The sequence below is a fragment of the Mustela nigripes genome, chromosome 1 (assembly GCF_022355385.1).
Source record: "Mustela nigripes isolate SB6536 chromosome 1, MUSNIG.SB6536, whole genome shotgun sequence".
Taxonomy (NCBI): domain Eukaryota; kingdom Metazoa; phylum Chordata; class Mammalia; order Carnivora; family Mustelidae; genus Mustela; species Mustela nigripes.
Window position 1 is genome coordinate 19,721,457 of NC_081557.1, and position 17,660 is coordinate 19,739,116.

At 43.7% G+C, this 17,660-nt stretch overlaps 1 protein-coding gene and 1 long non-coding RNA gene across 7 annotated transcripts in view; one reads left to right on the plus strand and one right to left on the minus strand.

Annotated features, from left to right (window-relative positions):
• Positions 1-16,293, minus strand: part of CAT (catalase) — a 38,295-nt gene extending 22,002 nt beyond the window's left edge. The window contains exons 1-2 of the mRNA XM_059405958.1: positions 16,137-16,293; positions 532-703 (exon numbers count right to left, since the gene is read on the minus strand). Of these exons, the coding sequence (XP_059261941.1) occupies positions 532-703; positions 16,137-16,202 (238 nt within the window). The 5' untranslated portion in view covers positions 16,203-16,293. The remainder of the gene's footprint in view (positions 1-531; positions 704-16,136) is intronic.
• A 90-nt stretch (positions 16,294-16,383) lies between these two features.
• The window catches only part of LOC132021501 (uncharacterized), a 47,119-nt gene continuing 45,842 nt past the window's right edge, over positions 16,384-17,660 (plus strand). For 3 of the 6 annotated variants that reach the window (XR_009405368.1, XR_009405371.1, XR_009405367.1), the window contains exon 1: positions 16,412-16,502. This is a non-coding gene — a long non-coding RNA (uncharacterized LOC132021501). Of the gene's footprint in view, positions 16,503-17,660 lie in introns of all 6 variants that reach the window. The other 3 variants (XR_009405372.1, XR_009405369.1, XR_009405373.1) reach the window with 2 other exon arrangements.

Here is a 17,660-nt window from a genome sequence, read left to right on the forward strand (position 1 = left end):
TATCAAGCTTTTTTGTCCAACTGAGTTTTCAGCTTTCTTTTAAACATTACCCTATGTTGCGTTTCTGCAATAAAAGCAAGATAAAAAGTTTTACACAACTTTTGGACAAAAAAGGAAAAATCACCACAAACCCATCCCCTAACACAATTATCCTCAACTTTGCACTGTTCACTCCAGTATGTATCCAGTCAGTGCACCATCTAAATCTAGCTATGATTTCAGCATGCCGTGTTCTGCATTTTCATATTTTTATTTCTTCACAAAAGTGCACATGGAAAAAAAAAGCGCAGGAGGGAAGAAAAGGAAGATCACTGTCATTTTTACTAAAATATTTAATATCTCATGTTCAATCCAGAGAAATAATCATCATTTAATTACGAGCTCCTCTCCCGATGGACATTTTTTTTTTCCCTTTCTTCCAGGAATGGAGATTTGCCACTTCTATTAAAGGAGCTCCAAGCCTGTGAGAAGGAATTTTTAACCCAGGTGTTGTGCAACAATCCTTTCACAACAAACAAACATGGCTCTCACCTGCTCCTTTGGCGTGCACGACTCTCTCAGGGATTCTTTCCCGGTCAAAGTGAGCCATTTCATCGGTGAACACCACATCCTGAACGAGAAGGGGACCCCGGGGCCCTGATGTCATAACATTGAGTTTGTCTCCGACTGGATTACCGGCACCAGTGGTCAGGACATCGGGTTTCTAAGTGAGTAAACAGAAAAGGACAAAGAGAGCAGGAGAGTTGGTACAATCAACCCATTATTCATGCTGTCAGAGAACACACTGTTTCCCAATTTTTAGACCTTCTGCTCAAAGTCTTTTTAAATTTCCTGGGTCCGAAATGCTGAAATGCTGCAAGATATGCCACTGCCTGAAGTGCAGAGTCGGGTCTCGGAAATCCTTGAAAAATCTCATCAACACCAATCTGGCGGTATGCTCTGAAGAGCAGAAAGAGGACTAAGGAAGCTGCCAGCCCTCTTGGCCCCTGCTCTTGACATAGCCCTCGAGCTCCACACAGGAAAGCCCCGGAAAGGAAGCTCCCCACATGGAATGTCTGAGCTGATCGTGAGAAGACGGTCTCCGGAGGAGCCATGCTAGTCATCGGTCAACTTTCAGCTGCTTTCTGAGCGCTACCGCTGTTCAGGTGGGTCATCCCAGAGAGCACTCCCCTCTCTTGAGCAGCAGATGCCAGCTTCCTGTAATATCGCTTTCCAATTCCAAACCAAAAAAGCCAAAAAAAGTCACGGCTTTTATTGTCACTGAAAATAAACTGTTGCTGCTAAGATAGGTTGCAGTATTAATTGTCTAAAGATGTCAAATGTCCCTGAAATGGGACGGGTTATTTTACCATAACAAAGAATTCTTTTTTTAATCCACCCAATTCTCCAATATCAGTAAATACTTCAGAAGCTCCTAGCTGTCCCTTCTCTAGGATGGGAGCCCCAGCATTTTTTAATAAATGATCCTAAGCAGCTCTTGGAATCATCTTGACCCCTACCCTGTACTCCTGACCAGGGACAATTGCCTCTCCAATGTCCTCCCGGGCCACTGGGAAACCAGAGGAGATGTGTGGGGGAAGCAAAGCCCAGCCATGATCATCGAGAACAACTCAAAAAAGTCTAGTGATGGAAGTCCATGGTACCAACTTCATGTGCCTAGAATTTTCACAAACCTGGAATGGAGTGTATAACTTTTCCTCTGCAGGTACACCTGCTCTGAATATTAAAAGAAGGTCAATACCTGTCTTTTCCCTAGAAGGGGATATTGGGGGGGGGGGTTACTTTAAAAGCCTATAAAAATACCATGAGCTCTTTGGGAAAATGCACTACACAAGAGAGATCTTGGAATCTCCAGAATTAATAAAGAAGACTCCAATTAATAAAGAAGACTCCCACTAGAGTTCTCCTCGCATCGAAAGGCAAAGAAGCCAACATGGAACCTTAGAAAAACCGTAAGTGCTGGCGTCAGAGTCTGGGTCCAACCTCCAGCTCTGCCAGTCATCAGATGTCTATGTGCTGGCATGTTACTTACCATTTCTGAGTCCCAACTTTGCATGTGCAAAATGGGCAAGAAACAATGATCTCCCAGAGTTAATATGGGGATTGAAAGCACTAAATTCATGCAAAATGAGGGCGCCACACTAGGCACACACATACTACCGTTTTACTGGTCATGTGGAGTGATCTGATAGCAGAAGCAAAGCATTTTAGGTTTTCTTTTCTAACCACCATGACATGTGTGTGGCATCCATTCAGACTCTGTCTGAGCAAAAATCTGCCCACACCATACCATGCTCTTCTCCTTCTCAACACATAAACACAGCACTAAAGGAAATCTAAAAAAAATAATAATAATCAGTCAAGGGGATATGGCATAAAGGAGAGAAGTATGACAGAGGATACCAAGAGGCTCAGGAAAGGGAAAGGTAAACAGGTCCGAGTTGTCATTTACATCACTCATGAAACCAGTAAAAGCACATCACACACCCCCTCTGGACCACTAGGTAGGAGCGATATGGTCAAGAATAAAAACCAGGACCAGAGAAGGCATATGCATAGCAAGGCGGATAAATGGACGGCTGAATGAAGAACTAAAAAATGAGATGGTCTCACCTGATGGCCCAGACTCATGCAAGTGGGGAGTGAGAATGCGGGAATTTTGCACCAAGGGGCTTCCCTCTCACCCGATGCAGGAATGTCCTCTGCAATACCAATCCACTAAGAAGTGAACCTGGGTTTCTCCACCACAAATGTAGCATCCAGACTCTCTTCCTTGCTCTAATAGATCATCAGTCCTAATTTTTAACAGCTTTCCTCACACATGCTCGTGTGTACGTAATCTGCTTTCCAAAAAAGTGTGCCAGAAAAAGCTTCAACCGGGTCGCAATGCAGAAGGGAGTCCAAAGGGAGGGCAAAGACTAGAAGAAAAAGATCCCTGACTTCAGGGGCTGTTTAGGGCAACACTCGATGAGAGAAACTGACCTGAACTAAAGAGAAGAGAGTGTATCTTAGAAGGTGAGAAGGATGCCATATATTTGCTGAGAAGAAAAGACCTAAGGAAATGAAGCTGTATTAAATAAAATGAGAAGTGGGGCAGGGGAATGGACCATGGAAAACGAGTTTTTAAACATGATTTATGAAAAAAAAAGTGCAAGGCTTTAGAGAGATTTCTAGAAGATAACAGTAGCTTGGTGTGAGCAGCAGTCTTGCCTCAAAATACCCTCTTTTCTCATCTCTATGTTATGAGGAAGTGACAATGGACACTCCGAGGTTAAAGGTTCCTCCTTACAGAACCCAAGACAAAAAAGAATGAAAAGTAGTTATTAAATGCATCTGCTTGCATTGAGGGACACTATATTCCAAATACATCTCCCAAAATACTACAAAATAAGCAATTAAATCATCTCCCTAGCTTCCCTTTTCTACTCCCTAGGTATATTCAGAGTCAGGAAGAATGTGTGCAATAAGATTTACAGTAAATTTACCCAACAGCATTCCAAAAGTGTGTAGGGGGTGCCTATGGTGTGTTAGTGTTCGGGACCACAGCAGCAAACATCAACATTCCTGCTCTCATGGAACTTACAGTCTACAGGGGTTGTTCAGTGTCATATTACCTACAGCAGCAAAAGCTGACATGTAACTTAAATATCCAAAAATAAAGGCACAGTTAATGAAATACTATGCCACCATTAAGAATCTCATCCACAGGGGCGCCAGGATGGCTCAGTGGGTTAAAGCCTCTGCCTTCGGCTCAGGTCATGGTCTCAGAGTCCTGGGATCGACCCCACATCAGGCTCTCTGCTCAGCAGGGAGCCTGCTTCCTCCTCTCTCTCTCTCTCTCTACTTGCCTCTCTGACTACTTTTAATCTCTATCAAATAAATAAATAAAATCTTTAAAAAAAAAAAAAGAATCTCATCCACAAAAATTTTAAGTAACAATAAAACTATCATAACATTTAGGTGATATCATTATAGGTCATTTTAATTTTCTTTAGACTTCTATTTTTTTTCCTAAAATAATTTTTAAGTCAGAAAGTCTACCTACATCTAATCAAATATCAGAAGTTTTTCCAAATTATCTGTATTTTGTATTGACTTAATGAAGGCAATGTATATATCCTCATGTCATACAGTTCCTAAAAACATGTTTTAAGATCCTATTTTATTTATTTCAGAGAGAGAGAGAGTGCAGATGACTGGGAGGGACAGAGGAAGAGGGAGAAACAGACTTCCCACTGAGCAGGGACTCTGACTCAGGGCTCCATCCCAGGATCTTGGGATCATGACCTGAGCGGGACAGAGACACCTAAACAACAGAGTCACACGGGCGCTCCCTTAAAAACATTTTTTGTTTTTTTTTTTTTTAATTATTATTAACATATAATGTAGTATTTGCTTCAGGGGTACAGGTCTGTGAATCCTTAAAAACATTTTTAATGAAGACACCACAAGTGTCCACTTCTAATCACCTAATTACTTTCTAAAATAACTCCCTAAATTATGCTTTATTTTCACTTGCCCATGTAAATCTAAAAACCTGAAATCTCCATTTGGAGTTACATCTTCAGCTTAAAATGACTGCAAAGAGAACAAAGAAGCATACAATAGATATGTAATCATTTTTATGAGGAAAGACCCTAAATAAGTTCTTTCTTTCTTCAGAGAAATAATTACAACGTAGAGAGAAAATTCTTCAGAGAAGGGGCCGCTGCTGAGCACAGGCTCTTAAACAAATGTTACCTATCATAGTTCATTGATGGTAACATACACAATTTTTTAATAGTTTAAGATCTTTAAAGCTGGGTAAGTCCTACCATCTGTGGCATCTTAGCAATGTGTCCTGGTTTGGCCAGGCAGGGTTTTCTCCTGAGTAGTGTATAGGGCGCTAGTACATTTCACAGTACCCGTCTGAGACTCAATGAAATAGGACGTTCGCTCGAGGCTGGGAAAGCACAGTCTTAAAATCCGACTCAAAAGCAGCTATATTTAGTGTGTAAATTCCTTTGTCAAGATTGATACACCGAAACTATAGCCACTAAATGCTGACAGAAGAGAGGCAGCGGCAAAAGAATCTGTGTGTGCCCGTGACCATGAGGGAGCCAGACATGGAAGAGGGGGCAGGGTGAGCCAGAAGAGAACAGGACAGAGCACTGAGGTACAGCACCATCCCCTCACAAGGAAGGGAAGAGGCAGCAAAGGAGAAAGAATGCATGGAAGCTTGTCACAGACTCCAAACTCCGGGACAGAGAATTTCAGGACAGAAGCCAACAGAGGCACTTGCTGCACAAAGACCAATGGAATTGAGGACTGAAAAGGGGATTCTGGTCTTGGAAACATGGGGCCTCTGGTGACCAGTCCCATGACAGTTTCAAGGGTAAATAAAATAAAACGAGAGAGAGCCAGCCACTGACTACTATTGATGGTGTGACTTGAGCCAAGGAAAAATGACTCTGACGGGGTGCATCCGAAGTCCTGTAATAAAGGATTGTGACCATCGTCTTTGACTTTAAATCAGTGACCCTGGAGGTGTAAATTTCAGCGGGCCGGCCCAGGAATGCAGAGGAGGGAAGGAAGCAGAGACGATGAATGGAGTGTCTAGAACGGCAGTGACAAAAGGAAGAGGGGAGAGGTGGTGGCTCAGAAGGCAGTGAGCGCCCCATGTCCAATTCCAGGGTCAGCACCATGCACGGAGCACTGCAATCAACCCCAGTCTAAATACAATTTGTTTTTGTTCTGGTTTAGGGCAAACTTGCAGCAATCTCCAGCATTTCAAATACTTCTGAACAAGTAAGCGGAGAGCAATGAAAACCAGCCCTTCGGGGCTAAAAACAACCACAAAAATAGCCAGGAACGGGACACTTAGAAGAGGTTGCCTGGTTAGGGAGCCCAGTCAGGTGAAGCCAAGCCACTCTCTGCACCAGCTGAGAAGGGCAGAGTCGGGTCAGGAGTGGATGAAAGGAGAGAAGGGGGAACAAAAAGCCTACAAATGGCGGAGCCAGCAGCCTCAGGACGAGGCTAAGGGCAACAAAGGGGTGGCAGGCTTTATAAAGATGCTAGGGCAGAAACGGCTGGAGGAGAAAACAAGTCTGAGCCTGTCTGCAGGTCAAGGTCATAAAAAGCAGCCATAGGGCACCTGGGTCACATGAGAAGCTCAACCATCCCAACATGGACTCATGGTACCATCCAGAGGGTGCGGCATTGAGAACAAGGGCTCTCAGGCACACCCAGTTCAACACTCACTCATTCATTCCACTGACCTTGCCCCTGTCCCTTCCCTTCCCCGCCGCCCCCCATCCCCACAGACCACAGAGGTTGCGAGGCAAGAGGAATCTCTATGTTCTGCACAAACAACAGGACAGGCTGCAGTCTTGGAGGAGGGAGGGCAGGGGGCCCCTGCAGGACAGTGTGTTTGATAAACCAGACCACAGACATGCCCCGCAGCCTGTGCCCTCTGGTTCTTGCCAGCTACAGACCAAAGAAACAACACCCCAGAATGCCAGCTCTGGGCCTTCTCTGGTAAGAGGATGGAGGACAGCCATTTCTGGTCCAACGCTAACCAGGAAGGACAGAGGATCAATGCAACTGACAGAACTGTACAGAATTTCTCTTCCTAACAACCATTTCTGAGCCACCTGCCATATGCGAGACTTTATCGAACCTACCCTTACATAAATCATCTCCCTTAAGCCACCAATAATCTAGTGAGAGACGGGTTATTTCCGTTTAATGAGTAATACTGTATGATTGGAGAATTTCAGTGATTTTACACAGATTTCAATGTTGGGGCACAGGTCTACCTGTTCTATATAACAAGTATGATGGGCAAAGGAGATTTCTTCCAACTTGCTGACTATTATGTTGCTGTTGTTATTGTTGTTTTAAACTCAGATCACTGAGTTGAAAAACTCTTTAAAGTTTTTAGGATTATAATTTTAGGATTCTCTTTAGGATTAGAATTTTTTAATGACAGAAAAGCTTTTCATTGGTGGGGAATTCTAGGAGCTCGCTCTCTCTCAGGGAAAGCAGCATTTGTATTTGTTAAGGTATTTATGTCTTTCTGGCTGACAACTATCCATGACATTCATCTATGCTTCTCCTGAACCGGCCCTTCCTGCCCCCACCCCATGCCATCCCTCAAGGTAGGCCAAGGGCATCTGCTTGTTCCCCACAGAACAAAATATTTATAATTCCCTATTTGCTTCACTGTTTTTCCTCTCTAGACAATATACTCATTTTACATCTATATCCCTGACACCTGACACGATGCCGTTATCAACAAGTATACAAAGAAAGGCTTGTGTGGGACTCCTGCGTGGCTTCATCAGTTAAGCATCTGACTTTTGATTTTGGCTCAGGTCATGGTCTCGGGGTCATGGGATTGAGCCCTGCTTCAGCCTCCATGCTCAGCGCAGAGTCTGCTTATCCTTCTCCCTCTGCTCCTCTCCTTGCTCTCTCTCTCTCTCTCTCTCTCTCAAATAAATAAATAAAATTTTTTTAGGGGCGCCTGGGTGGCTCAGTGGGTTAAAGCCTCTGCGTTTGGCTCAGGTCATGATCCCAGGGCCGTAGGATCGAGCCCCACATCGGGCTCTGTGCTTGGCGGGGAGCCTGCTTTCCCCACCCCCACTCCCACCCCCCACCCCCGTCTGCCTCTCTGCATACTTGTGATCTCTGTCTGTCGAATAAACAAAAATCTTTAAAAAAAAAATCTTTTTAAAAAGGCTTGTGGAGTGGTTGGCCGGTTAGCTCAGTTGGTTAGCGTGGTGCTGATAAAAAGGCTTGTGGATTCAACATGTGAATAAATTAAGCTATGGACCAACACAAAATGGCCAAGAAAGATTATTTCTAAGTAGAAGAAAGAAGCAACAAAAGTCTCTCTCTCTCTCCCCCTGCATCTCCCCTCTCAAAAATAAATGGGAAATGTTTGAATTTATAACTTCAAATTCAATCAAACACCTTTAGACAAAAGTTATGAAAACTGCTGCAGAAATTGGCAAAGAAGGACTTTGACTTTTCTAAAAACTGACACCGTGATCAAAAGTAAGGACTCAAAGTAAAATTCCATTTTGGCTTTGCTCTTTCTTATTTTTGGCTGGAGTTAAGACACGAATGAAGAAATTTTCCTGGGAGGAGTAAGGTTGGCTTTCTCTGATAAAATATTCTATCAACAGTTTCCATTTATTAGTGCCCTCTGCTTACAGAAGTTCCAAGAACTTACTAAACATCATTCTTCCATGTTTTAATTGACAAAGAATGGTAATACAGCCCATCCCTAACTTTCAGTCTCAAAGGAGTCATAAGGACATCTTGTCATTCTCAGAGATCAACACAGAATATACGGTATTTTTTAGTAAATTATAATATTCTACATTTATTCAACAAAGATTCATCAAATATGCACAATGTACACACCCATGTACAGAAACCCAAAGACTGTCTTGGCCCTCAAATTTCGTTGGGGGGAAGGGGAGAGACCAGAGTGCTCCAAGCCTCCCGACCCATTCCAATTTGGGAAAAGAACCCAGGCCTCACAAGGTCCCCACCCTTCTCCCCTTTGGAAGCCAGTGACCACTGGCAGCACACATCCTGCTCTCCCAGGGGCTGCTCTGGTAATCTCCACTGCCTAAATGCAAGGGGTAAATTCAACACAGGGGTTATTTCAGCAAGTCCTCTTGGCCAAAACGCCTAAGCCACATTCTCCAACGAAGCCTCTACCAGTAATGAAAATAACACTTGGAACTCACTCATCCTGCTGATTATTGCTTCAGCTTGGGTATGGAATTTGTATGAGAGGTCTCACCTACAGGACTTTCTCAAACCTCATAATAACAAAAACAGCTTAGTATATAGGCATTATTCTAAACTCTACTTGGGTTATCACATTTAATCCAGCTGTGTGAAGTATGAGTATACCTTCGTTATAAAGAAGAGGAAACTGAGGCACAGAGAAGTTATGCAATTTACTCCAGGTCACCCACACAGAAAAGGTCAGAATCAGAATCTGAACCCAAGCAAACTGGCTCAAGAATGCAAACTCTTGTGGCTCAGTGGGTTAAGCCTCTGCCTTCAGCTCAGGTCATGATCCCAGAGTCCTGGGATAGAGCCCCACATTAGGCTCAGCAGGAAGCTTGCTTCCCTCTCTCTCTGCCTGCCTCTCTGCCTACTTGTGATCTCTGTCTGTCATATAAGTAAATAAAAAATAAAATAAAATCTTTAAAAAAAAAAAGAATGCAAACTCTTAACCACAATACTATAGCATTTCTTAAAACAACAGAGCTAACATGTCCTGTATGCATTCTATGTGCTGGGTAATTGACATATATTAATTTACATGCATGTATTACATAAATGAGTCCTCAATAATCCTTTAAGGTAAGGAGGATTATTAGCCCAAATTTAATATGGAGAAACCATGGGGGAGGGAGGTGAAGCAACCTGCCCAGGTGTCAAGTGACAATCTGACTCCTATCTGACTGTAAAGCCTGACTCTTCACTGCTTCACAAAACCACTAAGAACTGTGTTTATAACTACCAGAAGAAGGGCTTAAAAGACATATCAACCGATGCAACATGTGAACCTTATTCAGACTGCATTTAAACAAAGCATTAAAAAGCAGACAGAGAGACAGACAGACGTGCCAAGAGTCCCCAAGACCATCTACCTCCAGGTGATTCCCTAGGAGGAGTCATGGGACCCAGCACTGAGTCATACTCAGGCTGTAATTTATTATAGCATTTTAATACAAAGCAAAACCCCAGCAAGGAGAAAGCCATGTGGAGTGAAGTCTGGAAGAAAAGAGCGCAAGCTTCCAGAGTCCTCTCCCGGGATGGGGGCGGGGGGGGGGGGGGTCACACAGGACACACTCAACCCTCCAGCAAGATGTGGCAACACCTGTGAAATGTTGTCTAGCAGGGAAGCTCATTAGAGACTCAGCACACGAAGTTTATATAAGGAGCTAATGGTGGAGGTGCCCTCTGGCTCCCAGCAGGAAAGCAGGGACTCAGTAAACACTACATTGTTTGCACAGCTCTGGGAGTCAGTCGCTCTTACCAGCCCAGGTAGGGGAGCCTTCCCGAAATCCAACTTCTAGACACCAGCCAGGGGCCACTCTCGCAAGTAGGCTTTTCTACAGTCAACTTTGGTCTGTAGGTGAATGCTTTTCTGCACAATCAGGGAAAGTGAACACACTGACTGGCTGAGAAAGGTAAGCGATTACTGCTCAGGTTGTAGATGTCACAGTGGTATTCTTACAGAGTTATTATCTTTTGAGATAAAGGCACTTATGAGGTTCATTATATGATCCTCTCTACTTCAGTTCTGGTTTCAAATTTTCCACAATATAAAGTCTCAGGGTGTTTTTTTTTGTTTTGTTTTTGTTTTTTTTTTACATCAAGAATCAAGGAGAAATGTCTAATAAAAGAAACAGGGAAGAAGGTGAAGGGAGAGAAAGGGCAGGCTGCATCAGTAACTCTAACAAGTGAGTGCTCATTGTGACCCCACTCCATACTGAATTCTTTCCCTACAGACACCTAGAGTCACAACAAAGAGCTGAATTCAGCTCTGCACACAAAATACACACTAGGCAATCGACCAGATGGTTAATGCCAGCTCCTGCCCAGAGAGCACTTACCATCACGAGAAAATGTGAAAACCCTAACTACCACGGCCATTTAATACTAAATCCCAAATGTAGTTGGATGGGCTTTATTATTATTTTTATTATTGTTATTATTAACCTCAGACATTCTAAGCATCAGAAGGTGCCCGACCTTAATTAAGGGCCCATCACACCAGGGCGATTCACAAGATCAAAATACATGAAGTGGTAACACTGGGAAAAGTTTCTGATTGCCTTCATGACCAAAAAGGATGCCTCCTGGGCTACACGCAGAGACTTCTCACTGGGATGCACTTTGTCCTGTAAGCAAACTTCATCATGGTTAAGCCACCAGGTGCCTTGTATAGGTCAATGCCAACAGGTCATTCTAAGCTTGAGAAGCAAGACTGATTTTCATTCTACTTTACTCATTGTCTAAGTTATCCTGTTCCCTCCACCTAGGATATGGTCACTCAAAAAAATAAATAAATAAATAAATAAATAAATAGCATATCATGGAAAATGTCAAATCTTTTCAAAAAGGGTAAAAAAAAATCAAGTCTTTTTTTAAAATTTTAATTAACATACTCATACAACATATTGATTTCACAATTCTATATTCAGTGTTCATCATAATAAGTGTAGTCACCATCTGTCACCATACTATTTTCCTATAATATTCAAACTGTGTTCTTAATAAAGAACACAAATGGGGGCACCTAAGTGGCTCAGTCATTCACTAAGCGTCTGTCTTCAGCTCAGGTCATGATCCCAGGGTCCCGGGATTGAGTCCCGCAGCGGGCTCCTTGCTCAGCGAGAAGCCTGCTTCTCCCTCTCCCACTTCCCCTGCTTGTGTTCCCTTTCTTACTGTGTCTCTCTCTGTCAAATAAATAAAATCTTTAAAAAAAAAAAAAAAAAGATCCTATTGGTACTAAATAGGGTATATTGAAAGCTTCTAAACAGGCCTTTTCAGCATAGTAACTGCTACCAGAACTGCAACGTTTATGGCCTTAGACCAACAACAGTGCCCTAAGCAAGAACAAGAAGTGCTATCAGGCACGCAGAGAATTGCCTGTCCATGCTGTTGCACTGAGTGGGGGAAGGGAGAAGGAGCAAATGACACAAGAAAGTAAGAAAGATGCCAGAAACAGAACTAGTGGGTGTTTTAATCCAGAAAAAAATAAAATAAAAGTTACATTTTACAAGGAAAATAAATGTCAGACTTAAAGGTCATATCACTGTATCTCTGAGCACACACAGACTGAAAACACCCCCTCCTTCACCCAAATAGGAAAAGTTTGTTTTTCAAGCCAGGCTGTTTTATATGAGTACCTGTAATAATCAAAGTGTCACAACAGTTGTTAATGTTTTTTTTTTTCCTCTTCTTGATGAGTTATCAAGGCTTCCAGCAAGAAATGGTCAAAACATTGCTATGGGTTTTTAATCATTAGCAAATATTTAAAATAATCTTATCAAGAATGAAACCTTAAAATAAAAATAAAAATAAAAACTGAAAGGGCACCTGGTGGCTCAGTTGGTTGAGTATCTGACTCCTGATCTCAGGGTCGTGATTTCGGGCCTTCTGTTGGGCTCTACGCTGGGTGTGGAGCCTACTCACAAAAAAAAAAAAAAAAAAAAAAAAAGAGAGAGAGAGAAAGAATAGAAAAAGAAAAAAACAGAGAGTGGGAGGGAGGATGTTGATAAAAAGCTGCCCACTTACACAGAAAAATGACATAACATTTAAAAAAAAAAAAAAAGATTACACCTGCCTATCACTATATCACAGGAAATGACTACATAGATTTTCACATGGAATGTATGGTTTGGATAACATAGTAAGTCGGTTACCTGGATTGGGATAGACTACATTTCCCAGCTGCCCTCTCTATTAGGTGTGGTCATGTAACAGGCCATTGGAGCCAATGTAGCCAATGGAAAATGAGTAGAAATGACCTATACCACTTTTATCCTGGTCCCTAAACCCCCCACATACCCTTCTCCATGTTCTTAACCTTCTACAGATGGGCAGTGATGCCCAGGGCAACCTTGAAAGCTAAGCCTGGAACCCTCCCTCCATAACTATAGGCCATAGGGTACTCATCCCAAAACACTTTGGCCCATCATGTAAGAAATAAATTTCTATTATGTTTATGCCATAATACATTTCGGAATTACTACAGCCCTTAGCCCACGTATGACTTCAAAGATGAGCTATGGATCAATAATAAAAAGACAATCTAGTTTTTTAAAGGACATAGTTGAACAGCTATGTCAGAAGAACATAACCCAATGGTTAATAAGCACATGGAAAGACTCTTCATTCGCACTGATCATGAGAATAGTGCAAATTACAACCACAGTGAGACACCACTTTGTACCCACAAGAATGGCTAAAATTAAAAGACTGACAACACCAAAGTTGACAGAATATGGAGCAACTGGCACTCTCACACACAGCTGACAGAAGTGTTAAATGATATAAATGCTTTGGAAAAAGTCTTAGCATTTCTTATAAAATACTCACTTACCCTATGACCCAACAACTCTACTGCAGGCATTTCCTAAGAGAAATGAAAGCATATGTGCACAAAACATCTGTTTAAGACTTTTCATTGCAGCTCTATTCTAACAGCCAAACAGTGGAAATAGCCCACATGCCCAGCAACAGTGTATACAAATGGTGCTGTATTCATGCAATGGAATACTAGTCCACAATAAAAATAACAAAGTGCTGGGGCACCTGGATGGCTCAGAGGGTTAAGCCTCTGCCTTCGGCTCAGGTCACGATCTCAGGGTCCTGGGATGGAGCCCCGTATCAGGCTCTCTGCTCAGCAGGGAGCATGCTTCGCCTCCTCTCTCTGCCTGCCTCTCTGCCTGCTTGTGATCTCTGTCAAATAAATAATTAAAATAAATAAATAAATAGATAGATAAAAAATAACAAAGTGCTGATACAAACACCATCATGAATGAATCTTAAAACACTTTTTTCTTGTTTTAATCTCAAAAAATTTTTGCTGAATTAAGGAAGTGTTAACACAAAAAACGCACATAAGCGAAAGGCTAAAAAGAAATCAAAAAGGAAGGCTGCCTGGGGCAAGACTGCAAAGGTTGCAGTAAATCACTGGGAAACAGCATGAGAGAACTTTCCAGGGTGACAATAATTGTCTCTGTACCTTGAGGACGGAATAGGATTCACTGGTATATATGTATCAAAATATCACTGAGGGATGCCTGGGTGGCTCAGCCACTAAGCATCTGCCTTCAGCCCTGGTAATGAGCCCAGGGTCAAGGGTCCTGGGAATCCCCGCTTCCTGCTCAGCGGGAAGCCTGCTTCTCCCTCTCACACTCCCTTTGCTGTGTTCCCTCTCTCTGTCAAATAAATAAATAAAATCTTTTTTAAAAAATCATGGAATGGTACACTGAATATTTGTATATTTCACTGTACATATTAACTTAAACACACAAACAAATACTGAATTCTGTTTTGCATGTTTAGTGTTTAGGGGTAAAGTCTACTGATGGCTATAACCTACTCTGGGATATACAAAGGAATGGACAGTTACAATAACATGTAATTAAAAAAACATGTAATAAAGGATACATAGCAAAATGTGGTGAATATATGTAAGTATACACAGCAGGATTCCTTCAACTTTTCTGAATGTATGAAATTTTCCAAAAATGCACTGGAGAATAAGAAAGGCTATGGGACATATGCAAAATTCCCTTTGGAGGATCCGGAGGAGGAGGTCATCTCAAAGAAATAAGGGATTTTCACCAAGAGCAGCTAAAAATGAAGAACAAGACATTAAAGTGACTGCCAATCAGGACCATCCACACAGCGCACAGACATGCCATCGGCAGAGAAGACAACAGTATTTCAACTATAAGCCCCCCATTATAGATGTGTTCTTGTAAGCCCAATGTTTCACACATGGGCAACCACATAGGGTAAATCGCCATTAGTGCTGTAATGATTTAACAATAGTTAATGATTCTCAAAATACAGAGGTAAGCTAGTTTCAGAACAAAATTTAAAGGGGTCCTTTAAAAATGAATAAATTGTGCTTTATGAAACACTCACTACATTGTCCATATTGCTCTCAATATGGACAATCTCAATATGGACAATCCTGTGAATCAGGATTTAGCGACCACTAGATACAGAAAGAATCCTGGCCCCCAGCAGGTAATTTCTAATCCTGACTCTGCCCCTAATTGGCTGCCCATCCTTGATTAAGACTCCAAGTCTCTCTGGTTCTCTTTAGGAAATCATGAAAAACTGAATTACCCTCCTGGCATATAATAAAGGACAATACAAGGAGAGAGAAGTGCTAGGCCCTAAGAGGGGCACGAAAACCTTCTCAAGAGCAGGGAATTATAAAGCGATCCACAGGACAGTTAGCATTAATACTCCAGTTCATGAATAACTAACTCAATTTTGAGAAAGAGCATTAAGATGAGAAGAAGCATGGCTCTGGCCCTCTCTCTGCCATGGGAACTGGGCAAGTCCCTCAAGACTCTCTGGTCCAATAGGACAAGAGAAGACTGAGATCAGAAGCACTCCCAACTAACCCAACCTGCTCAAAGATGCTCTTTGAGACTCTGCGCCCCTGGATACAGGCCAGGAACGCCTCACCCACCACCACGGAGCTGAACTCCTTTCTCATCTTTAAAGTTCTTGTTCAGATGTCACGTGCTTTGGGAAGCTTTCCAGCCAAGTCCAGTCACTCCCTTCACACTTACAGATAACCTATAATAGAGCCCTCACCACGCTGTATGGTAATCACCTGTTTATCTGTGCAGTCTCCCTGACTAGACTTTGAGCTCCCCTACGCTCTAGTTCTTGCCTCACTGGCATCTGTACACCCCGTCTCGGCATGGTGACTAGCACAGACCGGCACTCCAAGAATACGTGTGAATAAACGCATTAACCAAGCCCTGATGTCGCTTCTAGCTCCAAAATGCTAGGCATGGTGTTTTTAAAATGCAAATGGAATGACGGCCCTAAAAATTCTTTATTTCGTCGTTGACTGCCATGCATACGGAGTACTTGTGACTGCTGTTGGGGCTACCGAGATGATAAAAACAGGACCCCTGCCCACATGGCACCCCGCAAATATGGAACCTTGGAGTAAGTGCTTGAGCAAGGTCAAGGCTGGAGCCCCGTTCCCATTTCCTCCCTCACTTCCTTTCTTGCAGCTGTAGCTCTCTGCCTCTTTCCCCCGTGAGGCTTCATTCCTCCCTCAAGCTGCGACCTCTGTCCCAGCTGGCAAAACTGCAAAACTTGGAGCCAATCACCCACGCTCTGCGGCCCACGACAAAACCAGCAGCAGCCTTTCCCCCTAACCCAGAACCCTCTCCCCCTCCTCCCGAGAATGGACCAGTCCATCGGGGCTGAAAAGCGGCGCCCACCCCGGCCCGCGATCAGTGGTGCAGCCCCCCGCACGGCCGCTGCGTAGGCGAAGCCTGGGCCGTTACTCGCCGACGCCCAGCTTCCTGCGCAAACCTTCTGGCCCGCTCGGGGGACGCGGGCTGTACCTGCGCGGCCCGCTGCTCCTTCCAGAACTTCATCTGGTCGCTGGCTGGATCCCGGCTGTCCGCCATCGTGTGTGACTGGCTTTGCAGAACGTTGCAGGTGGCCTCGGCTCTCACGTCTCCACCCTCAGCGGACGACGCCGACTACCGCCGCGCGACATAAAGTAGGCGACTTCTGCCTCCGCCTGTCACTCCGCCCCTCAGCTCCGCCCCTTGTCCCGCCCCTGCAGGGAGACTGTCTCCTGATTGGCCGCTCCAGCGCCAAGCAGGATGGGATTGGAAGCCAAATACGGGCGGGAGGAGATGGACTAGGCGCTGTGTCCCCTCTGCGGGGGAGACGAAACCTCGGGACTGAGAGAGGCCAGAAAGGTGGGTGAAAAGGTTGGGAAGCCCGGCCCCTCCGACCCCGCCAGGCTGGGGTTTATGAACCCAGAGCTGGGCCCTACCTCTGGGGCTCTGACTCTCGCCTCGGGTTACCAGCATCCCTCACGCTGCCCCGCGACGCGCCGGCGGGTGGCCAGCTGGTTTTGAGGAGGGAACGTTGAGGCGCTGCAGGGTGGGGCTTTGCACTTTAAACGCGATCTCAGCTCCTAGTAAGTCAGAAATCCTGGGTTGAATTCCTCTGTGGAAAACGAATTTTTGACTTAACCTAGTGTTCGAATCGTCTGCCACTGAGGGACGGATGGGAATTTGGAATAAATGCAAACGCTGCTTCCGCAGTTAAGTTTGAACCACTTATCTTACTCTCAAATGTCGCGTCAGTTTTCCTGGACCCAGACTCTATCCATAATAGTCAAACCGGAAAAATGAAACTCTGACAGGTTCTTAATACTCTTAATACTCAAGCCGGAAAAATGAGACACTGACAGGTTCTTAATACTCCTAATAGTCAAACTGGAAAAATGAAACACGGGCAGGTTCTTAATACTCGTCATAGTCTCAAATGCATTAAGAAGGAAGTTCATTCAGCCTTTTAGGTTCCCTTTTGGCTGAGCAGGCTGCCCTTTTTGGAGTGTCTACCATGTGCTAGATGCAGCTCGATGTTTGCCAGACTGTATCATTTAATCCTTACAACAACCTCGTGATGAAAATCTAGTTACCCTCCCCCCCCCCCCTTTAAATATGAAGGCTCCGAGGCTGAAGAGAGGTGGTGGAACTTGCTCAAAGCTTAAATACTCGCAGAATGTCAGAGCCTAGATCCTGAGTCTTCCGCTTTCAAAGCCTGTGCCCTGAACCCCTGGGCTATCCCGCCTTCCTAAGAATTAAGAATTTTGAAAAATTCCAGGAACTTTGGCTCTGTGTTTTTAAAGAGCCGTGTTGGAAAATTAAATGCTTAGTAAGTTATTGACTGGTCTGTCATTGTAATCAAATGGACTGAATTATTCTCCCCTTCAGGTGCTAGGATTTCTCTTTAAACACCTTAATACATATAAACCTGCCATAATCTTCAGATCAAGAGTGCTCAACTTTTTTTTTTTTTTTAAGATTTTATTTACTTATTTGACACAGAGAGAGAGAGATCCCAAG